Raw genomic sequence first — 24,347 nt, 5'->3', positions numbered from 1 at the left:
ACATTGCTTACAGAGCTCTGTCGTAATCTTGTCTTTGGAAAACAGAACAAAATATACTAGAAATCATAGAATATATATTCAGTGTTGGTGATCCAGGTATGTGGTCTAAACAAATGCCTAAGTAATCACTATGAGAGTTAAAATCTTACCCTAAGGCCATGGCAGCAAACTACTGTTAGACAGCAAAGAAATCTTTACCTCTTTCTTAACCTATAATGTGTGTATATATACTTAGAGTAGTAATATATACTTAGAGTGGGTGAAAGATAACAAGGCATTATACGAAATATAAACAAAGTACTGGAGAAACTCATCAGTTCTGGCAGGTTCTAATAGCTATGTGTAGCAAAAAACAAATGCGCATAATCAACTTCACCCTATGTGTGTTGTGACACAAAATAAACTCAAACAAGTAATTTCATGAAGTATAGGAAGGCTTAAGTTTATCACCAGCAAGATCTTTTCGTGAATCCAATTTGACCTGTGTCGTGCAGGTCATTGATGAGTGAAAGTGCATTTCAATTCAGGGAGTTTGCCTATGCATCTAACCTGTGTTCTAGAGATAATAAGAACTGCTGATGCTGGAGTCTGAGATAACATTGTGTGGAGCTGGAGGAACACAGCAGGCCAAGCTGCATTAGAGGAGCTGGAAAGCTGACATTTCGGGTCGGAACCCTTCCTCAAGAAATCTTTTTCTGAAAGTCTCGATCCTGAAACGCCAGCTTTCCTGCTGTTCCGATGCTGCCTGGCCTGCTGTGTTCCTTCAGCTCCACACTGTGTAACCTGTGTTCTATCTGTTTTGGGTGCATTTGGGGGAGAGTAAGGCAGACTTTACTTTGTATCTAACTTGAGAATATTGGATCAGACAAGTCCTTTGCATTACTTTGTATCTAACCCATGTTTTCTCATCCTGAAAGCGTTAGAACACTATAGATGGAGCTTTACTGTGTATCTAACATGTGCTGTACTTGCCGTGGGAGTGTTTAATGGGACAGTGTAGAGGGAGCTTTATTTGTTTGATGCTTGCATTGGCTGCATCGTATCTAAAGTATTACATTCCTCATTGCTTCGCTAAAGGTAAGACATTGGAAAGAAGTTTGTAAAGTTTAAAGTATTAATAGTAATGTGATATTTGAGATCTCTGCATAGTATTATCTGTGTGGATGCAGCAAACCAATTCTGGTAGGTTATCATGTATATGTACATGTCTGCCTATTGCTGTTGTAAACATTTCAACCATTGTGGGCCTAACTATAACACATGGACTTTAGCAGTTCAAGAAGGCAGTTGACCATCACCTTCTCAAGGGCAACTGCGGATATGGAATAAACGTTGGCCTAGCCAGAGATGCTCACTTACCTGAATGATTTTTTAAAAAAATATCCCATTTCTTATTAATATTTAAACAGTGGCACAGGAACAAAGCATATAGTAAGTTTGATTCCCCAACTTTTGTCCCAACATCTGAGTGAAAAGTCCTGGGTTTAGATCTCATCTGCTCCAGAGCTGTGGAATAACATCTCTAAACAAGTTGATTAGAAAATATCCAGAAAACATTTGATCCTCATTGAGGTGGGTGAGTGGCATTCATTGATGTATAACCTGATAAACCCAGTAATACTTACAATTGTAGATAGGTATAAAAATATAAAATGGCAACTTATTGAAATACCATAGTAATACAGCAGTTGCTCAGGATACGGTATCAAGTTGAGTGCCATGCTGTGCACAATCTTTGTTCACAGCGTGTGAGGCTTCCCGAAGCAGAAGGCTTTGCTTCTGTTTGAGAGTGAAGTGTATATTATGGACAGCTGTTGCAATGAAACCTGAGCTGTGCGCTTAAACCAATTACAACTTGAAGTGATGACAGCAGTAGACAGACGCCACCAGTATTGAAACTTCCACACACTCATTTTTACCAAATATATTATGCACAAGATGAAAATTTGAGAAAAAATTTCCTATTTCATTTTTTAGAATTTTCATAGTAATGAGGCGGTCTTTGAGGCTGTGGAACAGCAGGATCTTGATGCTGTCCAGATGCTCCTAAACCTCTACAGCACAGAGGAACTGGATTTGAACACACCAAACAGTGAAGGGTTGATGCCTTTGGACATTGCAATCATGACTAACAATGTGCCCATGGCCAAGATGCTTCTGCAAGCTGGAGCTAAGGAGAGCCCACACTGTAAGTCCAGTGGGGATTTCAATTCTTAATTGATAATACCAGCTTCTTTCAAATGGAAGTAAGACACTCTAATTCCTGTGACTGAAGCAATTGTGAGTGAATGAGTTTATATATTTGTATATGTATGCCTTGTCCTGAGGTGCTTTGGTGGTGAACGTGTATCAATTGGGTGGGATCGTGCCAGCTTCTTTAGTGCCTCTGCTGTACGAAGTCTGAACTTCACAGATAATTTTCTAGCCCTTCTACAACTGAAGTCATTAAGGAGATGGTTAACATCCACTTAAGATCTTCATTTTGCTGCTGCTAGTACTCAATCGTTGAAGGGTGGAGAACTTGCCATGCAGAATGCCTGAAGTGCAAGCACTGTCCTCAGTGTTGTTTCATCCTTAGTCATCCTATGAGTTTTAGTTCTCTTTAATTTTGGTATAGTCCAAGGTATTGGGGTCTTGTTTGGAATTAGAGCAGTCACTTTGCTTGGGTTAAATTACTCACTATCTCCAAAAATGTCTTTTATGTTATTTTTTCAATGATGTACCATGTTGACTTATTGAAATGTACATTGACACAAAATACACACGAAGAAACCTTTGAAACTGATCCAAAATTCAAAAAATTAACTTAAGATTTCCAAAACATCTGTCACTATGTTCTTTCGTTCTTATTGTCTTAAATGAGATGTTAAAAGAAAGCCATTCTAGCCTCATCCCTATTTTTCTATTGTGTATTGCACTCCGAAAACCTTATGAAAACTCAGCTTGCGAATTCATTGCAAATAATCATTGTTGAACTAACTTTATTTACACCTCCACAACTGGGAGACAAGTGTACAACATACAGTGCTACACTTGGGGGTCTAGATTTTCATGCAAAAGAATATTCAAATGTTGAAGGTATTGAAGAATATTTCTCCGGATCCCCACAGGAGTCTTTGGAGAAGAGGTTTAAATGAAGACAAAGGATTTTAAAAAATACTTTCCATATTGACTGTCCGTGATTTCTGTGCAAAAATAGAGCATTTTCATTTAAAATCTGAAGAGATTTCCAAACATGGAGTTAAAATATGTTGTAGAGTACAATAAAGTCAGCTTTAGACACATAGAGCTGTCGGCTTAGAAATTTTGATGGGGGCCATAGTCATTGTGGGAATGTAGATTGGAGTTGCATGTCAGGACCATTCAGCAAACCCTATAGTAATCACCCAGATTACCTAACTCTGGAACCCTGTGAAAATGTTGTAAACTCTCATTCAGGGTTAAAAGTTTCAGATCTGATTCCCATAACCTTAAAAGATAGCCAAGAGATTGATTTGCCATTATTTGCCATTTCCACTCGCCTATCTATATTCTGTTATTGTTAATTGATATTATCCTCAGCGTTGGCCAATTCTCCAAGTTTGGTGTCAGAGTTTGAAATTGTGGTCTACATGGTAAAATCCAAACAATGAATTCTCAGCGAATACTATTGTGAGAATCTAATAACCTCTTCCTTAATTTGTCATATAATTGAGCTTAAGCTGTCTGCTTTAAATAACATCTCCAAGGTTTTAACCAAATCCTTTTAAACCATCTTCTCCCTTGCTCAGGAGCAACTGCTTTACACATCCAGTGTACCTGTCCAAATTGAAACTAAAGAAAACTTTTATTTTATCCCCAAAGCTATGGCTGTTTCTTCCAGTCCCAAAAAATGTCCAGAATATTCTATCGAAAAACTTAATACACAAATCTATTTACTCACTGGTAATCTCTCACAATGTAGACAAATTCCCATCAGCCTCCAGAACTGTCTTTCTCAGACTGTCTTTGAAAAATCATCACCCTGGCTACAGAAATACTTAGAAATTAATCTGTGTTAATAGATTTGCAGAAAACCCATTTGCTACTTATTCAAATCAAAAATACAACTCAAAACTGAATTATATTAAAATAGATATAAATCTTATATCACAACTCCAATTTTTTTGTTAGGCATATCAATGCCTTTCCCCTGTAAAAGATCATGATCACCCTACTTTAGGCAGATAATTGATGACTTGTATACAAAATGCAAAAGATGTCAAACTGTCTCCCTGTTGCTCACAGAGGTTGCTTTGGCTCTTCGAGATCAAACAGAGAAGTTTTGCTCTTCAATTGCCAAAGTTATGTTTAAAATAGGGTAGAAATGATTTGCCATAATTCAGGAGAGGGTTAATGCTCACCAGTTGATGTTAATTTCCCTTTGCAGTTGTGAGTTTGGAGAGCCGGGCCTTACACTTGACAACATTGGTGCGAGAATCTGAGCAGCGTGTGAGTGAGTTAACTACGCAGGTACTGAATGAGACACCAAATGCAAACTACACAGACAAAGAGAAACAGCTGAAAGCCTGGGAGTGGCATTATCGACTCTTCAAAAGGATGAAAGCTGGCTTTGAGCATGCACGTGAGTGTCATGGACCAAAGTGCATAGATGCTGTTTTCTTTTATTTTCTCTGCAATTTTTCATACTGTATAACTATGAACCACTCAAGCTCCCAGTGACTTCATTCATCCAGAATCCATAAGTTAAAGCCATCTCTGTGGGCAGTTCACTCTGCACCGAGTCGGCAACAAATTCCATGCAATACAGAGCTGCAATGCTGATCTCATGCCTAATTACAGAGATGAACGATCTTAATTTGGCAAAGTTTCATTTGCATGAGCCTGTACACAAGCAATGTAAGTGATGTAGGCAGGTTGGGCTGGCAGGGTTCCTGGGTGTGAAATCTGTGGGCTCCTCATTGGAAGTGCATGGCTGTGACAGATTGTCCTAAATGAAATACCATCAATAACCAGAATAAAAATGCAGAAAGCTTCCTGGGTAGTTACAAGTAATGTGCAATGGAAACATACAGACAAGAAATTATTGAATCAATTTTGTGTTTTGCTGAATAATTGATTTCAATATGGTTGATCACAAAGAAAGAAACATTCAATGGCATAAATGAGTTGATAATATTGTTAAAAAAAGTAAGAGAAGCGCTCATATCTGTTTTTTCCCCTCGATTATTAAGGATATCCTTCAAGAAAATAACACGAAACAGCTTAGCTACCACCTTGTTCACAGTTGTTGCTTGGCAACACAAATGCTGCAACTCAAATTCCAAGATTCCAGCTGCAGGAAAAATATATGTGAACTGCATCATTACCATCAGAATCTCAACCATTTCATAACATAAAAACATAGCAAATTGAGAACACAGAAGGAGCCATTCAGCCCCTTGTATCTGGACCACCTGAAAAAAAATCCAGCCAAATCCCACTTTCCGATTCTTGCTCAGTAGCCTTGAAGATTATAGCATTTCAAGAACATGTTTTAAATGCAGTGAGATGTTTATCTAACAGCACCCCTTCAGTCAGTGAATTCCAGTCCCTAACCATCCTTAGAGTGAAATCATTTTAACTCAGTTGTCCTCTAATCCTTAGGTCAATGTTTCCTTCTGATTATCCACACATAGCAGATGTAATTTAAAACAGAGAAATTATTAATTTTGATGTGAGAAATGAGAAATACCTACATGAACCAAATGGCACAATTTTGAATGTGGTACAAGAACAAAGAATCCGAGAGACTTGTATACACAATTCTTTCACAATAGGACAAGATGAGAAGGCTGTTAAATTACATACAGAATTTCTAATTCATTCATAGAGAATTTAGTGCATAAATGTAGGGAAATAATGCTAAACCTTAAATCATTTAACTTGACCTTGGCTGGAGTTTTATTGCTGGTACTGAGAGCCATACTTTAAGATAAATGGCAATGTCTTGGAGGGGATACAGAGAACATTGACTAGAATGATGCCAAGGATGATGGGATCAGCTACATGGGTATTCTGTGATTGCTCTCCTTAGAGCAGAGAATGTTAAGGGGAAATTTAAAAGAGGTGTTCAAAATCATAAAGGGATTTGATGGCGTGTATAAGGCAAGATTGCTTCTAATATCAGAAAGGTCAGTAACTAGTGATTGCTCTCCTTAGAGCAGAGAATGTTAAGGGGAAATTTAAAAGAGGTGTTCAAAATCATAAAGGGATTTGATGGCGTGTATAAGGCAAGATTGCTTCTAATATCAGAAAGGTCAGTAACTAGAAGCACAGATTAAAATTATGTGGCAAAAGAACCTTTTTTTTAAATAGTTCATTGATAGCACATGGGTGTCACTGGTTTGGCCAACATTTATTGCCTCGCGAGTTGCCTTTGAGAAGGTGGTGGTGAGCTGTATTCGTGAACAGCTGCAATCCACATGCTGTAGGTTGGCTCACAACGCCCTTTGGGAGGGAATTCCATGATTTTGACCCAGTGACACAGAAGGAACGGCGATATATTTCCAAATCAGGATGGTCAATGACTCGAAGGGGAACTTGCAAACGATCGTGGTGTTTCCATGCACCTGCTGCCCTGTCCTTCTGGATGAAAATGGTCATGGGTCTGGAAGGTGCTGTCTAAGGATCTTTGATTAAATTCTGCAGTATACCCATGGATAGTACACACTCTTGCGAGTTAGTGTCAGTGATGGAGGGAGTAGATGCTTGTGGGCGTGATGCCACTCAAATGGGCTTCATTGTCCTGGATGGTGTCAAGCTTCTTGAGTGGTGTTGGAGCAGCACCTATCCAGGCAAGTGGGGACTATTCCATCACACTCTTGACATGTGCCTTGTTGATGGTTTTGGCAAGTCAGGAGTTGAGTAACTCTCTGCAGTATTCCTAGCCTCTGATCTGCCGAGGATGTTGATAGTGGGGACTTCAGTGATGTTAACAACATTGAATGTCAAGGGCTAGTGTTTAGAGTGCCTCTTTTGGAGATAGTCATTGCATGGCATTCCTGAGGTGCAAACATGACTTGCTACCTGTTATTCCAAACCAGAGTAATATCCAGATCTTTGAACAAGGACTGCCTCAGTATCTGAGGAGTCATGAATGGTGCTAAACAATATGCAATCATTGATGAATAAACACACTTCTGTCCTTTGATGGAGGGAAAGTCATTTACAAATCAGCTGAAGATTGTTGGGCCTAGGACATTACCCAGAGGAAGTCCTGCAGAGATGTCCTGGAGCTGAGATGATTGACCTCCAACAACCACACCCATCTTCCTGTGTGGCAGGTATGACTTCAATCAGCAGAGAGTTGACCCCTGAGATCCATTGATTCTCGTTTTGCTGGGGTTCCTTGATGCCATACTTGATCAAATACAGCCTTGATGTCAAGGGTTGCTGCTTACACCTCTCCTCTGGAATTAAGTCCTTTGGCCCATGTTTGAGCCAAGACTGGAATGAGGTCAGGAGCAGAGTGGCCCTGGCAGAACCCAAACTGGGCATTGCTGAGCAGGTTCTGCGTGAAAGCACGGTTGATGACACCTTCCATCACCTTATTGATAATTAAGAATAGCCTCTTGGGGCAGCAATTGACCGAGTTGGATTTGTTTTGTGTTTTTCTATACAGAACATAACTGGGCAATTTTCCACATTGTAGGGTAGATGCTATTGTTGTAACTGTGAGAGATAATGGGAACTGCAGATGCTGGAGAATCCGAGATAACAAAATGTGGAGCTGGATGAACACAGCAGGCCAAGCAGAATCTTAGGAGCACAAAAGCTGATGTTTCGGGCCTAGACCCTTCATCAGAAAAGGGGGAGGGGGCAAGGGTTCTGAAATAACTGTTGTAACTGTACTGGATCAGGTTGGCTGGGGAATTGGCAAGTTCTGGAACACAAGTCTTCAGTGCAATTGCCACAGTGTTGTCAGGACCCACAGCCTTTGCAGTATCCAGACTGTTTCTTGATATCATGTGGAGTGAATCAAATTGACTGAAGAATGGTATCTGTAGTGCTGGGGGCCATTGCATGAGGCTGATTGGATCATCCACTTGGCATTTCTGGCTGCGAATGCTTCAGCCTGATCTTTTGCTCTGATGTTTTGCGCTCTTCTATCATTCAGGATAGGGATATTTGTGGAGCTACCTCCTCCAGTGAGTTGTTTAATCATCTACCACTGTTCACAACCAGATGAGGCAGGAGCTTAGAGCTGATCCATTGGATGTGAGGTCATTTAGCTCTGTTTATCACTTTCTGATTATGCTGTTTGGCACGCCAGTAGTCCTATTTGGTACACTACCAGGTCGACACGTCATTTTTAAGCATGCCTTGTGCTGCTCTTGGTGTGCCTTCCTGCACTTTCTGTCGAACCAGGGTTGTTCCTCTTACATGATGGTTGCGGTTGAGTAGGGTATATGCTGGGCCATGATGTTGCAGATTGTGCTGGCCCACAGTGTCTCATGAATGTCCAGTCTCAAGCTGCTAGATCTGTTCGATATCCGTCCCATTTAGCCTGGTGATAGTGACATGCAACATACTGGAGAGTATTGTCACCGTGAAGCCGGGACTTCATCCCCACAAGGACGGTATAGGTGTCACTCTTACCAATACTGCAATGGACTGATGCAATTGCAGCTGGCAATTGGCGAGGAGGTCAACTATGTTTGTCCGTCTTGGTGGTTCCCTCATCACTTGCTGCAGGTCCAGCCTAGCAGCTATATTCTTCAGGAGACATGTTGCTGCCAAGTCACTGTTGGTGGTGGGCATTGAAATCTGAGACACCAGGATAGGAAAGAAAATTATGCAGCAAGTTGTAATTTAGAATCACTGCCTGAAGGAGTGGTTAAAGCAGATTCAATGACACCTCTCAAAAAATACTTAAGCATTTCACAAATAGATGAAGGGATACATTTAACAGTCTTTCGGGAAAATGCAGGGGCATAACAGTCTGAATGACTTCTTTCTGTGCTGTATCGTTCAATGATCCTAATCATTGTGCCAACTTTGTGGAATGACTTTTCATAATCACACACTGCCCCGGCTTTCTTATTAGGAATTTTCATGTATCTCTTACATTTAATAAGAAGATAGGGAGTAATGAGGGATTAGAAGCACATATGACCAATATTCCAGGATCCCCATGGCATATATAGGTAGAAGTAGATGTACCTGTATCTGGTACGAGAACAGCTTCTGAGCAGGCTTCATATTACCAAGAAAACTGTGACTGAGTCATACTGTAAGCTGCTACAAAACATGCAACTTGCTGGCAGCATAGATACTGTGCTGAAAATGTCATAACTGCCTCAAGGACATTTAGCCACTCCACTGCTTTGCCCTTTATTCTGTTGGTTTTGTCATTTATGAGGTGCTATCATCGGGCTCAAACCAACTATGCATTCTGCAAATATGCCCTATCAATGTATTGGAGCCATCTATTTTATCCTTTCACAGCACCTCCCATTCTGCAACTTCTTATGATACCCCATTCATAAAGTTTAATTTGTGATCATTTTTCTTGTCCTGGATACAGGAGCTCCAGAAGCACCAACCCACGTGCAGTTATCTGTAGCCAGTAGCACCTCGTTGCAGGTGACATTCCATGAACCTCTCAGTGTCAACTCTGCAGTCGTCACAAAATATAAAGGTAAGGATCTGTGTATGGTTAAATTATTGAAGCTTTATGATTGATTATACTGTCCTAATAAAGACTGGGCTAAGATTACATTTTGAGTTCTGCATAACCTATTCTTTTGGCATCTGTCAATGGAACTTTCTGAAAGGAGTTTAGCTCACCAAACCCATCTCGTGAAGGATGTTTAGAGGTGGTAGCCATTCACCTAATTGCCAAAGTTTTGATTGAAATTCAGGTAGTCAGGTGAAAGCACATTGTACCAAACTCTTGCTAATGTAATAAAGTCTGTGTCAGGTTTTCTGCCCAGGCTATAATAACATATACAGCAGTCTGTGGAACAGTCTAATATATCACCAAACAATCACTAATATCTCACTTTGTTTTTCTTCAGTTTTGTACCAGGTACAGGTTAAATATAAAATAAAACTGGAATTTAAAAGAACTTGAAGTTATATTGTACCTTACAAGTCTTCATGATGTCTGAAAGTGTACCCTAGCCAATAAATAGCTTTTGAAGTGTACCTTACTGTAGATGACATTCCCATGAACCTCGTAGTGTCAACTCTGAAGTCGTCACAAAATATAAAAGTAAGGATCTGTGGTTGCTAGTCTAGATTCTAGATTCTTCGACAATCTTCCCAAATATCCTTTTCACTTAAATTCTTAGAATTTTACAGCACAGAAATGGAGCCTTTGGTCCAACTCATCACATAAGAACTGACTTGCTACTACTTCAGTCCAAGATGCAGTTTTCCTGCTGCCGTCCCTGGATGCCCTGGAGCAAAAGCTCTAGCCAGGCATTGCCAGACCCCGTGTCCATTTTTTTCTCTGATTTAGACATCTTTAGGGGAGTGAGGGCTACCAACACAAACTGAATGATGCAACGTTGAGTCAGTGAATGAAGTGTTGCCTGGGTGCCCTTTAAAAATATCTACAGGATATTTGACTGTGTAAGTTACCAGCACAGGTGAGAATTAACTCCCTGTGTGATCAGATTACCCATTATACTCCTGTAAAAAGAAACTAAATTGCATATGTAGTCAACTGAAAACTACCTTAGCTCATGAGAAAAACTAACCTGCCCTCTAAGAAAGGTGACTGTTTCTGTCAATTCAACCACCGGACTTAGGCTCTATATATGGAGATTCTCTGCTTTTACTGAGATTTTTCCATCAAACTAAAAGGAGGATCTTCAAGAAATGACTCTTTGGAACTTGCTCTCCTTTTCCTCCGAGAAGGAAAATATCTTTACACAACTTTTTTTTTAAAGACTCCACTTTTACAGTTGTAATTCTTTCTTTCTGTTATCTTGCAGTTGAATGGAGCACTTCTCATAACTTCAGTTCAATAACAGGAGAAGCCTTATTGGATGACATGAAAAATCTCCTGTATACAATGACAGGCCTTGTCACAGTAAGTAGGAAACAGATTATTTATGTACTACCATGCAGTGACGTACGAATTAAAGTCAACATATAAAATGATTAAAATTACTACAAGTCTTCCAGATAATTAATAGCTCCACATAATGTCACTATTTGTCTTCTCAGGTAGAACCTCAACATTAAATTAATGAGGTTACTGCCTGATTGCATAATTCTGTCAAGATAAAGCTTTGTTGCTTTGCAGCGTTAATATCTATCAAACACCAAGAAGTCACATAGTTACAGTAAAACAGGAAACTCCCAGAGAGCAGACAATCTGAGTTCAAGCAGATTAATCCTCTGATATGTGTTATTAAGCACGACACTCCAGTCATGATGAATTTTTATTGAATGGATTATAAAATGTCTGCCTGCAAAGTGTGCCTCATGGTAGAAGTCACATGACTACAGCCCACCACAAAGGACTTTCGTACGTGATTTAATTTCAATCTGGTTATCCCTCTTTTCAAAACACAAAAAAATTTGTACACCTCACCATATACATTTTGGGCTACCCAAGTGACCCTGCATATACACTAATGTTCTCATGTATTAGCAGTTTATTATTCCCATCAGTCTCTGCATTCCATGTATACCATCGAGAGACCAGCATGAATTTAAGGTTATGTCTGTATGTTATTGTTGGCTGTACATCTGGGTAATGTTTCTTCACCAGGGAATTTCACTCCTATGTCCTTTGTTGTTGACATGGTCTTTGTTGTTGTTCCATTTCTAATTATTGGGTTGCTGTGGACCTCTGGGTCTGATAATTGACCTATGGAATGTAAAGGTGACAAGTTCATATCTTCCTGATCAGCTGCCTGTAGTTGAACATACGAACATCTGAACATGGAATAAGAATAGGCCACTTGGACCTTTAAGCCTGTCCAGCCATTGAATAACTTCATGGTGAATATGATTTTAACATCAACTCTATATTCCTGGACATCCCCAATAATCTTCCATCCCCTTTGTATTCCAGAATCTACTTCTATGTCCACTGCCATTTGAGGAAGGAAATTCCAAAGACTGTCATCTATATGAGAGAAAATGTTTTTCATCTCTGTCTTAAATGGGTAGTCCTTTATTTTTAAACTACGACCCATGATTCTAGATTCTCCCACAAGAATAAACTTCCATTCCACATCCACCCTGTTAAGTCACACAGATGTTATATGTTTCAATAAGTCAACTCTGACTCTTCTAAATTGCAGAGGATACAGGCCTAGCCTCTCCAACTATCCCTCATAAGGCAATATGTTCATTTCAGGTATTCTTCAAATAAACTTTCTCCAAACCACTTCCAACTCATTAACTTCCTTCAGTAGGTATGGTGACCAGTATTTACACAGTACTCCAGATGTGGTCTCACCAATCCCCAGTACAATTGAAGCATAAGTACCCTACTCTTGCTTTCAATTCTCCTCACTGTAAACCATAGTATTCCATTAGCTTTCCTGATTACTTGCTGTATTTGCATGCTCATTATCTGTGATTAATGCACCTGGACACCCAGGTCACTCTGCATCTCGGAGCTCTACAATCTCTCACCTTTTAGATAATATGCAACTTTTTTATTCCTTCTGCCAAATTAGGCAAATTCCCAATTTCCCACATTATACTCCATTTTACAATCTTAGCACATTCACTTAACCTATCTACAAATATTTTTAACCAACTTGTTATGACACACAGCAAGGTGAGACTTTGAAACCCAGCCTCCCGGCCCAGTTAACCTAACCTTTCGATATCCCATTGTTATTCTGCTCCTTATTTCTTCTTCACAATTGACTTTCCTTCCTATCTGTGACTTCAGCAAATTTAGCTACCATACCTTCTGTCCATTCATCTAAATCATTTATGTAAATTGTAAACAGTTGAGGCCCAGTATTGATTCCTCTGGCATATACCTTGTGCCATCCTGCCAGCCTGAAAAAGACCCATTTGTTCCTACTCTCTGCTTCCTGTTAATCAGCCAATCTTCTACATGTGCCAATGTTATCTTCAATACTTTGAGCTTTTATTTTCCAGAATAATCTTTGATGAGACACTTGTCAAATGCCTCCTGGAAATCTGGTTTTCCCTATCCACAGCACATGTTACTTTTTCAAAGAACTCTAATAAATTAGGTTAACATGATTTCCCCTTAATAAAACTATGTTGGCTCTACATGATTACCTTGAACTTATCTAAGTGTGCATCTTTAATAACAGCTTCTAACATTTTTCCTATGACCGCTGTTATGCCAACTGATCTATAGTTTTGAGCTTTCTGCCTCGATTCTGAAATAAAGGAGTTACATTAGTTATTTTCTCATCTAACGGAGCTTCCTTGAATCTCATGAGTTTTGGGAAATTAAAAGCAACACCCCTTGAGGAATCCAAGATAATAAAGTGTGAAGCTGGATGAACACAGCAGGCCAAGCAGCATCTCAGGAGCACAAAAGCTGACGTTTCAGGCCTAGATGGGGATGGGGTGAGGGTTCTGGAATAAATAGGGAGGTGGGGGGGCGGACCAAAGATGGAGAGAAAAGAAGACTGGTGGAGAGGAGAGTATAGGTGGGGAGGTAGGGAGGGGATAGGTCAGTCCAGGGAAGACGGACAGGTCAAGGAGGTGGGATGAGGTTAGTAGGTAGGAAATGGAGGTGCGGCTTGGGGTGGGAGGAAGGGATGGGTGAGAGGAAGAACAGGTTAGGGAGGCAGAGACAGGCTGGGCTGGTCCCCAGCCTCTTCCTCCGTTACATTGATGACTGTATCGGCGCCGCCTCTTGCTCCCCAGAGGAGCTCGAACAGTTCATTCACTTCACCAAAACCTTCCACCCCAACCTCAAGTTCACCTGGGCCATCTCCAACACATCCCTCACCTTCCTGGACCTCTCAGGCAACCAGCTTGTAACTGATGTCCATTTCAAGCCCACTGACTCCCACAGCTACCTAGAGTACACCTCCTCCCACCAACCCTCCTGCAAAAATTCCATCCCCTATTCCCAATTCCTCCGCCTCCGCCGCATCTGCTCCCACGATGAGGCATTCCACTCCCGCACATCCCAGATGTCCACGTTCTTCAAGGACTGCAACTTTCCCCCCACAGTGGTCGAGAACGCCCTTGACCGTGTCTCCCGCATTTCCCGCAACACATCCCTCACACCCCGCCCCCGCCACAACCGCCCAAAGAGGATCCCCCTCATTCTCACACACCACACCACCAACCTCCGGATACAACGCATCATCCTCCGACACTTCCGCCATCTACAATCCGACCCCACCACCCAAGACATTTTTCCATTCCCACCCCTGTCTGCTTTCCGGAGAGACCACTCTCTCCGTGACTCCCTTGTTCGCTCCACACTGCCCTCCAACCCCACCACACCTGGCACCTTCCCCTGCAACAGCAGGAAGTGCTACACTTGCCCCCACACCTCCTCCCTCACCCCTATCCCAGGCCCCAAGATGACTTTCCAAATTAAGCAGAGGTTCACCTGCACATCTGCCAATCTGGTATACTGTATCCATTGTACCCGGTGTGGCTTCCTCTACATTGGGGAAACCAAGCGGAGGCTTGGGGACCGCTTTACAGAACACCTCCGCTCAGTTCGCAATAAACAACTGCACCTCCCAGTCGTGAACCATTTCAACTCCCCCTCCCATTCTTTAGATGACATGTCCATCATGGGCCTCTTGCAGTGCCACAATGATGCCACCCGAAGGTTGCAGGAACAGCAACTCATATTCCGCTTGGGAACCCTGCAGCCCAATGGTATCAATGTGGACTTCACCAGCTTCAAAATCTCCCCTCCCCCCACTGCATCCCAAAACCAGCCCAGTTCGTCCCCTCCCCCCACTGCAGCACACAACCAGCCCAGCTCTTCCCCTCCCCCCAGTGCATTCCAAAACCAGCCCAGCCTGTCTCTGCCTCCCTAACCTGTTCTTCCTCTCACCCATCCCTTCCTCCCACCCCAAGCCGCACCTCTATTTCCTACCTACTAACCTCATCCCACCTCCTTGACCTGTCCGTCTTCCCTGGACTGACCTGTCCCCTCTCTACCTCCCCACCTATACTCTCCTCTTCACCTATCTTCTTTTCTCTCCATCTTTGGTCCGCCTCCCCCTCTCTCCCTATTTATTCCAGAACCCTCTCCCCATCCCCCTCTCTGATGAAGGGTCTAGGCCCGAAACGTCAGCTTTTGTGCTCCTGAGATGCTGCTTGGCCTGCTGTATTCATCCAGCTTCACACTTTATTATCTTGGATTCTCCAGCATCTGCAGTTCCCATTATCCCTACCCCTTGAGGAATTGCTTCTTCAGTTGTGCATATGTGTCTTCAGTTGTGTTGGTATATCTGTTATATCACTTCCACCATGCATGATTGAAGTGATAATTGTTTTACGCCCAAGTTGCCATATGGGCTGACTTTTGTTGAGAGTGTTGATGGTTTATACTCTCACAAGCTGTCTAATGCTCAATTTTGGCAATCGTTTAACATTTAGTGTAAAATTTGGCTTTATGCTGTCTCACCTTGATTTTGTCACTCACACCTGTTTCTACTTCTGGCTTCAGTAGCTTGTTAGCCGGTGAAACAGTAGTTTGTGTGCTGTCTGACACTATTCTTTGTACTGGACTACTTTGCATTCCTTCATTAGGTTTGTTTCTCCAAATCAGGATTGCCTTTTATACTTCGATAACAAGGTGTCGAGCTGGATGAACACAGCAGGCCAAGTAGCATCAGAGGAGCAGGAAAGCTGAAGTTTCGGGCCTAGACCCTTCTTCAGAAGAATTTGTGAAGAAGGGTCTAGGCCCGAAATGTCAGCTTTCCTGTTCCTCTGGTGCTGCTTGGCCTGCTGTATTTATGCAGCTCCACACCTTGTTATCTCAGATTCTCCAGCACCTGCAGTTCCTACTATCTCTGCCTTTTATACTTCTGTGTAGGATTTGCTCGGTTTCTTTGATTCCTTTAGTGAGTTTCACCGCCATCTCAGCCTTTTTATACAGGTGCATAATTCTTTAACGTTTGTGTCATATATAATCAGGGTGGTTAAAAAGGCGTTTGGCACGCTAGCCTTCATTGCTCAGTCCTTTGAGGGTAGGAGTTGGGAAATCACGTTGAGGTTGTACAGGACATTGGTGAGGCCTCTTCTGGAATACTGTGTCTAGTTCTGGTCACCCAGTTATAGGAAGGATATTATCAAGCAGGAGACAGTTCCGAAGAGATTTACCAGGATGTTGCCAGGTCTGGGAGGTTTGAGTTACAAGGAAAGGCTGGATAGGCTGGGACTTTTTCCACTGGAGCATCGGAGGTTGAGAGGCGACCTGAAAGAAAATTATATTACAATGAGAGATATAGATAGAGTTAGTGGTATTTGTCTTTTCCGTAGGATGGAGGATTTCAGGACTAGGGGCACATTTTTAAGGCCAGAGCAGAGAGATTTAAAAAAAAACATGTGGGGCAATTTTTTTTACTGTGGGTGGTTTGCATGTGGAATGAACTTCCTGAGTAAGTGGTCGATGAGGGCACAATTTCAACATTTGAAAGCTATTTGGATGGATATATGAATAGGAAAGGTTTGGAGGGATATGGGCCAAGAGCAGACAGGTGGGACTAGTTTACTTTGGGATTATGTTTGGCATGGACTGGTTGGACTGAGGGGTCTATTTCTGTGCTCTATGACTGTGACTGGGGATCATGTGTGGTGTTAAATTGTTCAATTGTTTATGAATCATATAAATTCCTCACTTGTGAACTGAGGGCGAATCTCATAATAGCTGAAGAATGTTTTCAGGTATTGAACAAACTCAGCAATTGTCACAGTCAGCTGATCCACTTCCCTGTTGTCAGATTACTCGTCTATAGTGACAAGGTAATTACATTTTTGAGTGTGAACAGCTCTCCTCCCATCTAAGATCTGTTGAGGATATCAGGTGTCATCAGTAGGTCTCCAGCTTGCCAGATTAGCACTATGTACAAGCACTGCTTTGGCTGATGTGGTCTTTGATTTCACTACTTATTCTTGGCCAGTAGAAGATCCCACTTGCCTTCCTCACGCTTGTCTCAATTCCTTGGTGGTTTACATGAGCAAATTTTAACATCTTTCCTTGCAACTCTTTAGGGATAATTACTTATTTCCTGTACGCAATCTTCCACTCAAGGTATCAATTCATCTCCATATGCACAATATGCTGTTATTGCAAGAGGTATTGATGTGTTCAAGCCATCCTTTTATCATTAATTTTTGCATATTTGTAGAGTTGGATCTTGTTGGATAGTTTGCTAGATTTAAGCAGGACGCTTGCCTGTTATATTCAGTCGTTCTGCTGGGCTGATTACATCGAGAGCATGAGTAGCTGCTGCTAATTAATACTGAATTCACACTCTGCAGAAAACAGAGCAGACATTGGGAGTGTTATTCTCAACAGCGTATATGCGATGTAGATCATAGAATCCCCACAGTGTGGAAGCAGGCTATTCGGCCCATCGTGACCACACTGACCCTTCGAGGAGCATCTCATCCAGACCCAACCCCCCTTCTCTATTCTTGTAATCCTGCATTTCCCATGGCTAACGGATCTAGCCTACACATACCTGGACACTTAGGGAAATTTAGCATGGTCAACCCACCTAAATTGCACATCTTTGGACTATGGGAGGAAACCCAGAGCACCCAAAGGAAACCATGCAGAAATGGGAAGAATCTGAAAACTCCACAGAGGTAGTCACCCAGGGCTAGAATGAAACCCAGGTCCCTAGTTCTGTAAGGCAGCAGTGCTAGCCACTTCACACAGGTCTGTGGAGGTTATGGTTTTGCATTGCACATTAGTGTCTATCAGATATCTGATATTAACATGATGTTCTTCTTCTGTAGCCATCATTCCTACAGTCACAGAACATTGATGATATTGGTGGGTTTGCAATCATAGTTACCTTATACAGACAGTCAATGATTTGCAATTTTCTGATAGCTTGTTGATACATACATTAGATCATTAGGGAAAAGAGGAAATATATGACCCATTACAGATGAAAATGCTTTTCTGATCCCAGAGCCATTCTGTTAATAGAGGAGCAGAGGCAGCTCTTTTCCATATCCCAGTTGTCTTGCAGCCTTTAGTGGAGGCCTTTGGTTTTAACAGTCTCTGTTCTGCCCCAGGCTGATCAGGAACTCCTGGACCAGACAAGGACACAGTGTGGTTTGTCTCCCTAGATGTTCTTGCTCCTTCCTGCACTCCTATCCTAGTTAATATCTATAATTTTGGTGATTGGCCATGTTATTTCAGTCGCCTGTCTAACCCTCTTGTCCATTGATCATGGCACAGATCCTTCTGATTTTGGATGACCCTTGTCCCCTCACCCAACTCCATTTGAGGGTTAAATTTTTTGTTCCTTCTGTAAACTAAACTTCTTATTTTTCAATACACTGTGCTGATAATGGACGAGGGTGGGGCCTAATCAAGTTTTGATGAGTCATTATCTTGGTGATTCTTCAAACCGCTCCTCTGTTTTCATTTACGGGAGATTTGCTTATATTTACATAAGGCCCGTTACTAATGTGAAACACTTAAATAAGATTACATGCTACACAGGAAATACCAACTATGGAATGCTAAATGTACAGAGGCTTAAGGGGGACCCTAATTTCCAATATGTTGTATCACTTATTGATCTCACTTAATGAACCTGCAGCATGGTGTAGAGTGATACATCAAAGCTTTCAGCTGCTATCAGTCTTGTGAACATTTTCACTTGTGTTTCATGCTTCCATTTAGCCATACATTTCAGTGAAAAATCGTTCAGATTTGTGCAGCAAGAACGCTCCTTCATGCAAGCATGCCTTCTTCTCTGCATGATGTCTTCCACAGTATTTGCATCTCCTTTTTGTGATTGTTCTGCCTTCTGGGGCCAGAGTATCTATCAGCATTATGTAAAACCTGCTCTGTTCTGTCATGAAAATGCTCCAGCCACTGATTTACACCAATAGCAAATTATCCAAATGCCAATTACTTTCCTGGGATTGAGCTTCTCCTCTCTCAGTCGAAGTGTCTTTATTGCAGAATCCCTTATCTTATACCTATACAATTCTGTGCTTAAATAGATCATCTTTTATTTGCATAAATTCGTAGGATTCTGTTAGCTGGGTTAATGCGTTGACGTATTGGCCAATGAATTCTTTTGTATTAATATTGCCTAATTACTGAAAAAAAATCATAAATTCTATCCACTTGGGATTCAAAGCATTCCCTCAAAACATTCAAAATTCCTGCATTGTGTTTTTTTTCTGTTCTTTGGAAAAATTCAAGGTAAAATGTACTGTGAAATATTCCCTTCCTAACAGTGGTGAGAGTATAGTAATGGTCAGCCTTTACTTTGGTAAACAAATTTCATAACTTTACTATTGTGTGTTAAAAGTCATCTTTCATTTTGACTGAAACTTGGAGATGAATGGGACAATCGCTGTCTCTTTCTTGTGCTTCAACTCTATCTTGTTTCTTGTAGTATTTCAGTTTATTTGATTTACTCATATTAGCTTTCATACTTGTGAATATTCCTGTGTCACTCGGTCAGTAACTGTGTTTTTTCCTCACACTCCATCTCAGCACCTTATCTGACACCATATAATGAGGACAGCAGAATGAATTCTTTATTGAAGAGACCTTAAGATGCCTGCCTGCAGTGTGCCTGCCTCATGGTAGGGATCACATGACCACAGCAAACCAGGAAGAACAATAGTACATGATTGTATTTCAATCCAAACAAGATTGTACTTTGGTGATTTATAAGAAATTATCATCAGCTCCTTGAGAGTTAGAATCCACTTGAATTTTATGTTTTAGATCTTCTCATAATTTCTGATTTGAGTTACAGTGAAATAGCAGTTACCAGAAACAAGTAGTCTCTTCCATTGCGTGTTTGTTTATGCATGCCGTTTGTAACTAGCATCTGAAAACAGCCACCAGTACTTATTGATCATGTACCATATGAAATGCCTACCTAGTTTTCCAATTACTCAAAAGTGGATTTGCCCACACAATCAAGTTAATGTGGTTGGGTTCTATTTTGATTTAGTCCCTTCCCTCTCTCCGTACCTCTCCCTTACTTTTGATGGCTTGCATTGCCCATAAGGGGCTTTGCTTGTAAATACTTGATTGGCTACACATGTGATTAATGGTAGTTAAAAAGGAAAAAAGGTGAAAAAAATGTAACTGTGATTTTAGTGGTGGGAAAGTTACTTAGTTGTGCATAATAGCATTTTGGTGCATGAAAAAAAATGTGACTGGGTCTAACCACAACCTATTAACAAAAAAAAAGACAGACAATCTACTCATATTGACTTAAACGCATCTTCACGTGTGCACACATTTTCCATCATGCAGTTTTCTTTATTGGTTGAGTGTATTATATCCTGAAGGAAACTCAAATGTACCTCGGTGTTTTAATCAACTCCAGGTACAAAGTCAAAGTCAGTCTTGAAACAATTAAGTGGTAATCAGAGGATAGGTTTGATCAATAATCAGGCATTAGATTAATTACATTACCACAAATAGAACAAAGTAGAGTAGAGCACATGAAAGGCCCTTTCGCCCAATATATTGATGCTGACCATTATGTCATTTCTCAACTAATCCCATTTGTCTGCATGGTCCATATTCATCTATTTCCTCCCCTTCATGATCTCTCTAAATGCATGGTAAACATTGCTATCATATCTGTTTGTTTTTCCACCCTGGCAGCACTTTTGAGGTGCCTACATGTGTTTTAAAAGAACAAAAATTGCCTCACACATGGAGGCAATGGCCTAGTGATATTATCGTTGGAAATGTTAACCCAGAGACCCAGATAGTGTTCTGGGGACCTGGGTTCGAATCTCGATTTTCAGATTGTGGAATTTGAATTCAATAAATATCAGGCATTAAAGAGTCTAACAATGACCATGAACCCCATCTGGTCCATTAATGTCGTTTAGCAAAGGAAACTGCCGTCCTTACCTGGCCTGGCTGACATGAGGGTCCAGACCCCCAAGCAATGTGGTTGACTCATAACAGCCCTCTGGGCAATTAGGGATGGGCAACAAATGCTGCCTGGCCAGAAATACCCTCACCCTGTGAATGAATAAAGGAAAAACAACTCCTTTAAAACTTTCCTCATCTAGCTTTAAACCTATTCTCCCTGGTACTTGCTATTTCCACCCTTGAAAAAGACTGACTCTCCGCCCTATCCACACCTCTCGTAATTTCATATAATTTCAGGTCACTGCTCTAGCAAAAACCATTCAAGTTTGTCCAATCTCTCCTGATAGCTAATACTCTCCAATCCAGCGAATATCCTGGTAAACCTCTTATGCATCCATGATCTTCCTATAGTATGGTGACAAGAATGAACATGATACTCTAAATGTAGCCTAACTAAAGTTTTATACAATGTGACTTGCCAACATTTATACCTAATGCCCTGACTGATGAAGGAAATCATACCATACACCTTCTTTACCAACTTATCAAGTTGCGTCGCCACTTTCAGGGAGCTATGGACTTGCATCCCAAGAGCTCTCTACATACCAATGGCCCTGCCATTTACAGCATACTTTTTTTCTTGAATTTAACCTCCCAAAATGCATCATCTCACACTTGTCTGGACAAGCCTATGACTCCATCTGCTGTTTCTGCAACCAACTGTCCAAGTGACCTATTTCCTGCTATATCTTTTGACATCTTTCCTCAGTATCCACAACTCCAATCTGCAAACTTAGTAATCAGACCACCTACATTTTTGTGGAAATCATTTACATATATTGCAAAAACAGAGGTTCCATCACCGGTCCCTGTTTAACACCACTGATCATAAATCTCCAGTCAAAAAAACATCCTCCACAACTACCCTCTATCTTCTATGGCCTAGCCAACTTTCCAATTCACTGTGGATCCCATGTGACTTAATCTTCTGGACCAGCCTACCATGAGGGACCTTATCAAGTGCTTTCATAAAGCCCATGGAGATATCATCCATTGCTCTACCCTCAATTGTCTTCGTCACTTCCTCAAAAAATTCGATCAGATTTGTGAGACAAGACCTCCCCAACACATGATGACTATCTATTATAAGTCCATTTTTTTCTAAGTACAAGTAAATCCTGTCCCTAAGAATCCTGTCCAATAATTTCCCTACAACTGATATAAAGTTCACTGGCCTATAATTTCCTGGATTATCCCTGTTCGGGTCTTCTGGGACTCACCTGTGTCTAAGGATGATGCAAAAATCTCCATTAAGGCCCCAACATCTCTACACTTGTCTCCTTAACTATCCTGGGATAGATCCCAAAAAGCCCTGGGAATCCATCCATCCACCTTAATGATTTTATAGCCAAACCTCTTCCTCCTTGATATTGACATACCTTAGAATATCAGCATACACCTCCCTAAACTTAACATCATCCATATCCTTCTCTTTGGCAAAAACTGATGGGAAATCATATAAAATGTGTCATGAGGTAGTGGGATTGCTTACCATCCCTGATATGGATGTACGTACTCACTGATCGCGACATAATGGAATGTAACAATGTAATCTGTGATGAAATATTGTTCTGAAGAGATGCTGTAGGACAACATCATCATGGACGCGAAAATCAATAATATTTAAATGTTGCAAATTAAAGGGGACATGCTAATTTCATTTTGATGTGCACTGCTTTGTTGGTGGCCGTGGAAACTGAGTGTTTACATTTGATGGCATACATAGTACTAAACTCTTTCTGTATCCAACTCCAAATGTGATGGTAACACTGAGTACCTGAAATGGAAAATGTTCTCTTCCCAGCACTAATATTCCTCATGTTGATAAGCACACAACTCACAAATCAAAATTATTTTAAAATATTGGATTAGTTAATATTTGTGGTCTGTGCCATAGTGTTGCATTGGTTAAGTACCAACACTTGTGAGATTTACAAAATAACTTTACAAAATCCTATCCTCTTGACTTTCTCTTAGGGGATCTCTTACTATGTCCGGGTGTCTGCCTATAATATGAAAGGTTGGGGGCCCCCACAGATATCCACTCCTGCATGTGCAACACCTTCTAGTAAGTACCACTTTGAAAATACACAGCTGTTTTCATCTGTTGATAAGATAAATACAAAAGATGTAAGTTGCAGGTCTGGAAATGCATCCCAAAGTGGAGTGGCAGGATGAAAGACCGCAGTTCCAATGTTCCACTTTACCAGCAGCTGATTCAGGCAAGACTGTATGAGAAAAAATATCTAAAAATGCCAGGGAATATTGAGCAAACATTAATTTAGAATCTTCTTCCTTGTACATCCCTTGGATTTTACACTCTGTCATAGATTCAAGTTCACCAATTTCACTAATTTCGTCTCCTGATACAGTGCAGGCACTATCTACCTAATTAGTCTTTAACATCCCAAGAAAATTCTATTCTATCACAAATTCTACACACTCATTTAATCTTCTACAGCTTGCTAGATAGCTAGCCAATGAAGGACAGAACTGGAGGACTAGTTTTTTAAGGACTTACAAGTTTTCATATGCAGACACACATTACATATCTTGTACCTCAGTCCAGTCAACACAGTGTATTATATATATTCTATTGAGCAAACTAGAAACAAACAACCAACCAAATGAACTCATTAGTAATCCCTCAAAAGGATTAATTCCTTTTTATATTCTTTTGAGTATAGCCATTTTATCAGCCTGGGGCTGATAATGCACTTCAGATCTAACAGTACTCACTGGTCATGAAAGAGCTCCTTCATAACTGTAGACACTGAAGATATTAGGAAAACACAATCTATGACCGGGCCTAGAGGAGCTAGATGGGTTGGTCCACAATTTGAATCTTAGCACTCTCTCTTATTTGGCAATTAATCCCAAAGTGTAAATCACATCCCTACACCAATGAGCTGGTGACAACTTATGTAATTGAGCACAGGTGCATTCCCATCACCCAGTTATGTAGTTAAACACTCAATTAATTTAGTTATCGTACACATCTCTCCCGTGTTCCCTTACTTCTCAACTCAATTCTATTCTTCTGATCGGCATCACCTCCCCTTTCTGTTCTCCTTCTTTCGCTCTTTATCTCTAAATAACCTGTTCTCCTATTTCTTCCTCCTTTTTGTTTTACAGTACAATGCAAAATCCTTTTATTGTCATGTGTGCCCCATTGCAGGAGGACAGTGAAACACTTTTACAATGTCTGCCTTCTTATGGCAACATCTTAGGTACAAGTACCTGGGTACGATTCTTGGATATAGCAGAGGGATAAAAG

At 40.9% G+C, this 24,347-nt stretch overlaps 1 protein-coding gene across 9 annotated transcripts in view; it reads left to right on the top strand.

The window, feature by feature from the left end:
* The window catches only part of LOC125462329 (ankyrin repeat and fibronectin type-III domain-containing protein 1-like), a 753,498-nt gene that overhangs the window by 652,830 nt on the left and 76,321 nt on the right, over window positions 1-24,347 (top strand). For all 9 annotated transcript variants that reach the window (XM_048552254.2, XM_059654042.1, XM_048552260.2 and 6 more), the window contains 5 exons: window positions 1,978-2,188; window positions 4,409-4,603; window positions 9,548-9,661; window positions 10,965-11,062; window positions 23,048-23,138. In XM_048552254.2, coding sequence (XP_048408211.1) covers window positions 1,978-2,188; window positions 4,409-4,603; window positions 9,548-9,661; window positions 10,965-11,062; window positions 23,048-23,138 — 709 coding nt within the window. The remainder of the gene's footprint in view (window positions 1-1,977; window positions 2,189-4,408; window positions 4,604-9,547; window positions 9,662-10,964; window positions 11,063-23,047; window positions 23,139-24,347) is intronic.

Source organism: Stegostoma tigrinum, chromosome 23 (assembly GCF_030684315.1).
Source record: "Stegostoma tigrinum isolate sSteTig4 chromosome 23, sSteTig4.hap1, whole genome shotgun sequence".
Classification (NCBI taxonomy): domain Eukaryota; kingdom Metazoa; phylum Chordata; class Chondrichthyes; order Orectolobiformes; family Stegostomatidae; genus Stegostoma; species Stegostoma tigrinum.
Note: the sequence above shows the minus strand (reverse complement) of the source record. Positions and strands in the feature narration are given on the sequence as shown.